At 43.4% G+C, this 9850-nt stretch overlaps 2 protein-coding genes across 2 annotated transcripts; both read left to right on the top strand.

The window, feature by feature from the left end:
* The first annotated feature begins 1011 nt into the window (after positions 1 to 1011).
* Positions 1012 to 3818, top strand: LOC129813216 (complement component C1q receptor-like). The gene has a single exon (XM_055865497.1). The coding sequence runs from the start codon at positions 1188 to 1190 to the stop codon at positions 2970 to 2972; it is 1785 nt and encodes a 594-aa protein (XP_055721472.1). The 5' UTR covers positions 1012 to 1187; the 3' UTR covers positions 2973 to 3818.
* A 1430-nt stretch (positions 3819 to 5248) lies between these two features.
* LOC129813217 (thrombomodulin) lies at positions 5249 to 7258 on the top strand. The gene has a single exon (XM_055865498.1). It carries the CDS (start codon positions 5329 to 5331, stop codon positions 6463 to 6465), a length of 1137 nt encoding a protein of 378 aa, XP_055721473.1. The 5' UTR covers positions 5249 to 5328; the 3' UTR covers positions 6466 to 7258.
* The last annotated feature ends 2592 nt before the right edge of the window (positions 7259 to 9850 follow it).

Genomic DNA, 9850 nt, shown 5'->3' with positions numbered 1-9850 from the left:
ACCCACCCCAATGCTCTGTTGCTGAATACCGGGTTGAATGCAGAAGCAGATTTCAGGAGCAGGACAAGACACCCTCTTTTAGACTGATGATTGACATAAGAACATGTACTTGATCTGCCTTTTTGGCTTATTTGTTGATGATGTCATAATAATTTTTCACAGTCATAAAGTGTATTATCTTAGTCCAAGTAAAGTGACACTGTGTCATAAAGTGTTTTTTCTGCAAGTTACTTAAAATATGAATGAAAAAAAAACCATGACTGTAAAGAATTAATATCAACTGAAACAAAGGACTTAAGAAACAAACGTTCAAATGGAAGGAGACTTCTTGGCAGGGAGAAAACACGTTTGAATGAAGGTGTAAATATAACGGTCATAACAGTAATATGACCATATTATGACAGGTTATGACAAGTTATGGTTATGACCATGTCATAATGTGTTATGATGCTGGGTGTCAAGTAAAGTGTTACCATAAAACTTGTTAAACTTCCAAGCCCCACAACTTTACTTCTAAAATTACCATCTAGTCCAATATTGTGATTTCTTTCAAGGGCTCTCAATTCAGCAGAGCTTTTAAATGAGTTACAAGAAGGATGTCAGGAAAAGGCCCTGTTCTCTGCAACACATGGAAACAAATTCTGAATTCTTTCTATTTGGAAAGCCGTTTTTGTCTGTCCACTTTGAATGTTTAATGAAGGCTTATTTCTATAAATTAAATGTAGCCTATTAAGTTATTCAACATAACTAAATAAATAATGAAATCAGCAGCTTTCGAAATAAATATGATAGGCTAAGAAAAAATTGTTACATACAAATTGTTACTTTCATATGGGAATTGTTTTAATAGCTTGTGAAATCATTAAACGCTATGTGTTGCGTTTGCAATTCAACATCGGCTAAAATTGGTGTAGGTCAAACAAGCAGTCTGACACGTTTACTAAACATGTAACCATCAGGAAAACAAGTCAAAACAATGGTTGGTTTCCACAATGGAACTTTGTTCTGCTGGAGACAAAAATATGCTGCAATTTTTTTTGTCTAATGTTTATATACAAAAACAGGATATAGGAGCTTGAATGTACAATTCAAATTCGCACCACTTGTATTTTGTCAGGGAATAGGGAGCCTAATTTGTCGTCCGTTTGCCAATAAGGCGTAAATGTAGCCTATTATAAATTAAATCAATGATTGCTGTTGGTTTATTGGATTATGTGGGAATGATGCTGTTACTTTTACTGCAACTCTCTATGTGGGGAGCAACTGGAGCAGACACCGGCCGAGAAGCAACTGTTTGTACATCCAATGCCTGTTTCTCTTTTCACATGGAGGGAGTCAGCTTTGAAGACGCTCGATTGAAATGCCATGGTGACGGAGGTTACTTGGTAACAACTAAAGACAAAAGCGAGATGGCAGAACTTCAGTCAACCCTTTCACAGATCGACGTAAGCCATCGCTATTTGGACTTCAAATTTTGGATCGGACTGAAATTGCGTAAAGGCGACTGCATTGTAAGGGACATGAGTCTCAACGGGTTTAAGTGGATATCTGGAGGGGAATATTCCCAATACTCGAACTGGGAGAAGGAACCTCGCAGCACCTGCACAGAGGAGCGTTGCGTGTTGGTACATTACTCTTTATGGAGTCGCAATGAATTGAAATGGACGGATGGATCTTGCAAAGACAAGGCTTTTTACTCGTGCAAATTCTATTTCAAGGGAATGTGTAAACCTTTGTTGTTGGCAGGAGGAGAGCAAGTGAATTACATGCTCCCATTCTCAGAAAATCAATTAAATGATGATAATAACATGACTGCATTCCCATTTGGAACATATGCTGATATAAGATGCAATGACAGTGATCACTTTTCCATTTGTAAATTAACGGATGGTGTCTATGGTTGGACTATCCCTGGTCCGTTTTGCGGCTCAGATAAACCGAACTGTGGGTATAAAAACGGTGGATGTGATCATTTGTGCGTTGATAGTGACGCTGGTGGTGTCCGTTGTGGATGCAAGGACGGTTATGTGTTAGGACAGGACAGAGTATCATGTGGCCTAAAGGAATATTGTCACAGTTCTCCATGCCAGTACCAATGTGTAACAGGACCAACGGGCTTCTCGTGCGTATGCCCAAACGGCTTCCAATTGGATAAAGACCAATTTGGTTGTATTGATGTTGATGAATGCCACATTAATGCCTGCGGTGGTCATCATTGCATCAATACCCAAGGCAGTTACACATGTAGGTGCAAGGGAGGCTACACAATGGTTGATGGCAAATGCCACGATATAGACGAGTGCACGGAATCTAGATGTCCCCAAATATGTCTTAACTCTGAAGGATCCTTCTCCTGCCATTGCATCGCGGGGTTCACTGTGTCCGAGGACGGTCATACTTGTATAGACATAGACGAATGCTTTAGTAATCGATGCGAGGACAAATGCACTAATACCATTGGTAGTTTCAGGTGTTCTTGCCATCAGCACTTCCGGTTACACCCTAATGGAATCACCTGCGTTCGAGATGTGACTGTTGTCTCCACTGCGGAGACGTCAAGTGATCATAGAGACACTGACCAACAGGACGAGACTAGGAACACTATAACCATTTTGCCGGTTGAATTAAAAATAGAGACTCAGTTCACCCACGGACCACCTCAAGACACTATTAGGCACGACATTACGCATGACATTACGCAGCATAGGCCGTCCAGCAAAACCATTGGAATGAGTGGGCCAACGCATAATTACAATTTGTTTAGCTCTCGGCTGTCTATTTGCGTCATTGCTTCTGTTGTTCCACTACTTATTCTCATTGCAGTAACCTCTGGTATTGTCATATTTCGATGTAGTAATTCAAAAAAAGAAGCGAGGAAGAAAATCGCCACTGCTGACAGTTATTGTTGGGTGGCTTCTGGTATAGAGACTCGGTTAGACACATTTGATGGGTCACTTGAAAGCACAGCTTGAAATTGTGTGAACTCTTGAAATGTTAAACGATAACAAATGTAAATAATATTCAGACATTGCATTACCTACTAAAATATATTTTAAAAATCGTTGAAGAATCTGAATACAAATGTTTTCTTTTTACAGCGTGTCTGAGATCATTGCCTGTACTTCATCAAAGCACATCTCCAATTTTAAGTATGTTTTATTCATAATGGTTTAACAATGTTATTTCATCGTCATACACTCAACAACAAAAATGTTGGGTCGATTTTTACTATTTTCCTGAGTTCTTGTTATTCATGTATTTTTACCCAGCAGTGGGTTATTTCTTACTTTATTGCTCGGTAATCATAATTTATGTTTTGCTATACTCCTTCCTATACAGTCCATTGCTGTGTGCAAGAAGTTAGTCCAGTCACGTTGTGCGTGGTTTACAGACCTCAGTCGGAGTCTCAACTCACTGTTGAGTTGGAGTAGTAGAATACACAGGGTGCCCTTTCGAAACTTGATTGTGCATCAGCAGTTTCTCTTGTTATAGCCTATGTGGTTCACTGACGGTCACTCAATTAGCCCATGTCAGTTATATTTTTTTTTAGATCGATAATTTATTTTAGTTAGTCTAGCCAGCTATCTAATCTTGTAATACTCATATCTGAATTACCAATTGCATGTAGGCCACGTTCCTAGGGGTCCTGACCTCCAGGCGGCCCCATTGATTTTGTTACTCACTCTGTGTAGAATTGCAGGAAATCGTCTTTTAAACCTGCAAAAATGACTCCCAGCTCCATGGTGAAATGTGCAGCATTGCAGGAAATTATCTGTAAAACTGTAAAACTTTTCTAAATAAAATACATTTCCTGCTAACAGATCCTTATGTCGTGTTTAATCCCATTGGTGAATTAATGTGTAGTGTACCTGCATATATTTATATATTTTTTATTTAACCTTTAGGCAAGTCAGTGAAGAGCAAATTCTTATTTACAATGACGGCCTAGGAACAGCGGGTTAACTGCCTTGTTTAGGGGCAGAATGACAGATTTGTATCTTGTCAGCTCAACGATTCGAGCTTGCGACCTTTACGGTTACAAGTCCAATGCTCTAACCACTAGGCTACTTGCGCCCCCCCCCCCCCCCCCCCCCCCCCCCCCCCCCCCCCCCTTCTTGCCCCATATCTCAATAACGCATCATCAAAAACACAGCAACAACCACCCGACCTTGCTCTTTTTCAAGAAAACAACCCAAGTGACCCAATGCTTGCAACCCATCAAATGGGTCATCCTAATAACCCAGCATTTTTTTGCTTCAAGTTCACAAATTACATCTTATTGATTACATCTTGTCACGGCTGTCGAAGGAAGAGGACCAAAGCGCAGCGTGGTGAGCGTACATATTCCTTTAATTTAGGATGACGCCGACAAAAACTATAAACAATACAAAAACAACCGTGACGCTTAAGGCTATGTGCCACAAAGTTAACTTCCCACAAAGGAAGGAGGGAAAAGGGCTACCTAAGTATGGTTCCCAATCAGAGACAACGATAGACAGCTGTCCCTGATTGAGAACCATACCCGGCCAAAACATAGAAATACAAAATCATAGAAAGACAAAACATAGAATGCCCACCCCAAATCCCACCCTGACCAAATCCCACCCTGGTGTGACACATCTGCAATTTAAAAGGTCTAATATACTTAAATGCTGTAGTTTTAATTTGCTCCAAGGGAGCTATACTAATATGGCTGGATATTTAAATATGGCAAAATATTTCAATGCACCTACAAAGGAAAAAAATGTTATTTGTTCCCTTCAATTTACACTCCTTTCACTAATATCCAGACATTTCTGACAGCATGCCAAGGACTCACAAAAACAAATTGTATCGGAGCGTATGCACGCACGCACACACACTCACACACACATACACACACACACACACACACACACACACACACACACACACACACACATACACGTGCACTTAATTGCAAAAATCTGTTATATTTTTTATAATATTATAAAATTGTATTACTCTGACGAATTGCAATGAATTAAGGCGTGTCAACGAAGGATTAGGAACATTTATGTTGAAATATGAATTAAAATAAACGAAAACACCTTGTGTGCCAAAACTGCGTGCAACTGACCACCGTGGTTAAAGTTTTCACTTGTGGCTGTGGGAAACAGTGGGGAAAAGTCACATGTAAAATCGGATATCTATGCCATGAAGGTGACACGCTTAAACGTCATAACTTTAGAAACAAATCTGGCAGTTTCCATTTCCTTCCTTCCTCTAATCTTTTGTCTCTAGGGTTTCTCCTTTCATGGTTTACTCAGTATAACTAAATGGATTTTGCCCTCCCCGAATCCTCCTGTGATGTTTACTGCGATCATGGCAAGGAGAACGAATCCTTTTGTTGGTTTGATAACCATAATTATTATAACTATGTTAATGCTAACGGTGCGAGGGGAAAGCATTGACTCGACTACCTGCGTGTGCAAGGGGAACATTTGCAACGCTGTAACCCTGGGTGCTGTCGATTTCCAGACATCGGGGGAAAAATGCCAAAATATGGAAGGAGAGTTATTGACCGTTCGATCTGCAGCATCAGACGAAATTATTGGAGATTTACTTGTAGGCGTAACGGGAGACTTCTGGATTGGATTGCGCCTACCAGCTGACCGATGTAGCAACATCGAATCGAAATTGAGAGGATACCAGTGGGCAACTGGATTTCAAGTCACAGAATTCAGCAACTGGAAAGACAACGTAAATATCTGCGCTCCACGGTGTGTGTCCGTTTCTACCGATCGAATGTGGACAGAACGACCTTGCCAGGAAAAAGTCGAGGGATTTTTGTGTCAGAATGTTCATAAAAGCACGTGCCAAACACCGCATATGGAGGCTCAGGAGTTTTCTCATCAAGGTGTGATCTATAGTAATGAAGGATGCGCTGGGGCACCATGCGAACATATATGCACAGAGGCACCAGGGGGCTACAAATGCTCGTGTTATGAACGCTATATTCCAAGTAGCGAAAACCCCAGCTTGTGTAAAATGCACTGTCCTTTGGCCAAATGTCCAGTAATATGCGACAGACACAGCGCTGGGACACAATGTGATTGTCCTAGTGGCTTTATAAAGAGTGATGATTATTGCCAAGACATTGACGAATGCGAGAATGGATATTGTGATCAACGTTGTGTTAACACGTTTGGAGGTTTTGTTTGTTCATGCAGAGCAGGATTTTCCCTTCAAAATCTCGTTAAATGTGTCAAAACAGACGGAAATGAAAGTGTTCCCTTAACAACGCCTGTCCACAGCGACTTTTTAGCGCCAGGTTTTAACTTTACAAATAATGTATCATCAGCAACAGCGGGGGGGTTTCTTTGGGTATGGATTTTCATTGCAGTGGCGGTCATAGTGCTGATACTTGTTGTTCGGTATTGTGTTATTAAGCGTCATGAGCAGAATGTTGATAGCCAACAGAGATGCAATGATGAGGCGTTATAGAAACCAGTGACTGCCACATTAAGGAATGAGCAAAAGCTACTCAAGTTGGGGAGGGGGTTAATGATACTGTTGTTCAATATTACTTGTATAGCCATGTTGTCATAAATGTTATGAAACCTAAATAAAGATGTCTAAAAGAAACAACGAATGACTTAGAGCATTTCCATATGTAGAACATTCTCATAATGGTTGCTAAATAGTGTATGATAAAAAAAAGTATAAACGGTTTATGAATAGTAAAAATTCAAAATAAAAGTTAACATTTCGTTGATGGATAGATACCCTACAAATGATGCATAAACATTTACAGACAAGGGCATATGGTTCTTTAAATCAAAGTAAAATAACAATTGGTTGCTTAATGTCACGGACCATTAATGCTTTTGATAATATTAAATGTGGCCTAATTATTATACTGCTAGTGTTATAATTAGTACTACTATGAATTGTCAACATGTACAAGCTGAAGGAGGTCCTGAGCTTAGCCATGATGTTGGTCCCGTGTGGCTCAGTTGGTAGAGCATGGCGCTTGCGTGGCGCTTGCAACGCCAGGGTTGTGGGTTCATTCCCCACGGGGGGGACCAGGATGAATATGTATGAACTTTCCAATTTGTAAGTCGCTCTGGATAAGCGCGTCTGCTAAATAACTTAAATGTAAATGTAATGTTGTATTCAGATTTGGTAGAATCACTTTTTTCTGTTGTTATTATCGGTATTGTAAACCCCAAGAACATCCATCGGGGACACATTTTTGTTACTTTATTTGGTCAAATAAAAATATATATCATAGATACAGCAGTTTCTGTCTTAATATTTACAATGACCTCAATTTGTCAAAACAAATGTACAAACAAATGTACAAACAAATCAACGTGCTAATTTCACTTGGCCCATTGACTAATCAACTTCTGCATGTAGATGTGGTGTACTAACATATTGTACAGTGTAAGAAAATACAATGAGCAGAAGGCGATAGCCAAATCGGCACATTCGGGGGGAATGCGCACGGTGGAGATTTGGTCTGGACTCTCCACCGTCGTTGCACCGATGGAAACTCCCACACACCTACCTGAGCACTCCTCTGACCACCCCTTTAGAGCCCTCTGTTGCCACGAAATAGTGGGGTTGTGAAAGGCCAACCAGGGAATCCCCAGCACCACCAGAAACTCAGGGGAATCAATGAGGAAGAGACTAATCCGCCCCCCCCCCTGCGTAACCATGTCCAGTGGAGCCGTGGCCTCCCTGACCACCCCTTATCCTATCGATCGACTATCTAGGGAGTGCCCGCGGAAGGGTTTGTCCATCTGAACCAGGGGAATCCCTAACCTATGAGCGAAACCGCGGTCCATAAAATTCCCCGCTGCACCTGAATCTACTAGCCCCTTATGCTGGGAATGGGGGGAAAACTGGGGTGTCCGAACAGTGCTCGGCCTGCCGTCTCGACTCCCAGACGAGTCCCTCCAGCACCGGTTGGCAGTGTGCCCTCTCCGACCACACCTAGTGCAGGAAGGGGCTCTTCCTCCGATCGCACTCGCTGAAGCACCCCCTAACTCCATGGGGGTTGGCGCGGAGGCGCTGGGGGGTGGAACCAACAGGACTCGATCCGGACGCCAACGTGTAGCCAGCAAGTTGTTCAACCTTATGGACATGTCCGCTAGCTGTTCCAGGGTGAGGGTGGATGCTAGCTCCCTGCGGACGTCCTCCCGTAAACTGCACCGATAGTGGTCAATCAGGGCCTTGTCATTCCACCCTGCGCCAGCGGCCAAGGTCCTGAACTCCAGAGCGAAGTCTTGTGCACTCCTCGTCTCCTGCCGTAAATGACGTTCACCCGACGTTCACCCTCAGGTGGATGGTCTGACACAGCCCGGAAGCGGCGGGTGAACTCTGGGTAGTGGTCCCTCGCTGAGTCTGGTTCATCCCAGACCGCGTTGGCCCACTCCGGAGCTTTGCCTGACAGGCAGGAGACGAGGGCGTTCACGCTCTCACTTCCCGAAGGAGCCGGGTGAACGGTTCCCAGGTAATGCTCCAGTTGGAGCAGGAACCCCTTGCACCCGGCCGCAGTCCCATCGTACACCCTCGGGAGCGCGAGCCGAATACCGCTGGGGCCGGACAACATCAGAGAAGGTGGTGGTGCTGGTTAGAGTGTGTCTGGTGGAGGGTGGAGGGGTAGGAAGGCCACCCCTCTCCCATCTCTCCATCGTCGCCATCACTTGATCCATGGTGGTCCCCAGACGGCGGAGAACGGTGATGTGGTGTTGCACGCGCTCCTCCATGGAAGTGGAGAGCGTGTCAGCTCCTGCTGACTCCATTTAATTACGGTGCGGGATTCTGTTAGGTGCCTCCTAAGAAGAGGTAGGTGCAGGAGTTAGGAGCAGGAGAGCAAGGAATTCCAGTTTGCACAGTCGTTTATTATAAGTCCCAACCCACCAACAACAGGCGAGGAAAATCACGAAACACACGGAGGAGAAACCTCTACTCCTAACACAGTACCAACGGTACAACAACTGTGAGGGGGAAAAAAAAACCCCGGTGGCGCAAACACGCACCCCTAACAGCTAACACAGCAAAATGATCCCGCACAAAGACTAGCAGGCAGCGGAGGTTAATAAACCCACCGAAATGAACTAATCAGACACAGGTGATAACAACAACAGACAGACACAAATGAAAAGGAAAAACGGATCGGTGGCAGCTAGTAGGCCGGCGACGACGACCGCCGAGCGCCGCCCGAACAGGGAGAGCAGCCACCTTTGGTGGAAGTCGTGACAGACGTGGCAACTCCAGAAGCCTGAGGGGCTTTACCTCAGTGTGAAACAGAGGAAGCACTACCTCTACTGTTTGACAGGTAAGGCCCAAAAACAATATGACCTCAAACAGATTATTAATTAACCAGTAAAACTGATTTGTGAAAGAAAAATGCATTTGTCAAACACATCAGACCATGTTTATGATCAAATGTATCCATGACCTAAGTTATTAATTGATCTCATGCAAAACATTTAATTAAACTGAGGGCTATTTTTTGATTACTCTGATGAAGATGAGAACTCAGATGAAGGTAGAAGTCCTTTTGCTGAGAGCTCAGATGACGACTGCTATGCTATCTGAAATCATACACCACCTCTACCTCTTTCTCTCAGTCTCTCTCTCTCCCGCAGGAGAGGGAGAAGGCCGCCACCACCTCCCTCAGGAGCAGCCTTGTCTTCCCAAGTTGACCCTTGACCCGTCACCTTCTGAACCCATTCAGGGAAACGTAATTTGCCAGATGAAGAGCTAGTGGTGAAGGTATGTCTCATCTCAGCGCATTTGCTGCCATGTTTCCTCCGTTCCTCTGTTTCTTCCAGTTCTATAACATGGCGACATCATCATCAGCTACTCAGACTGT

Source organism: Salvelinus fontinalis, chromosome 16, assembly GCF_029448725.1.
Source record: "Salvelinus fontinalis isolate EN_2023a chromosome 16, ASM2944872v1, whole genome shotgun sequence".
NCBI classification, from domain to species: domain Eukaryota; kingdom Metazoa; phylum Chordata; class Actinopteri; order Salmoniformes; family Salmonidae; genus Salvelinus; species Salvelinus fontinalis.
This window is presented reverse-complemented; position numbering and strand designations above follow the sequence as displayed.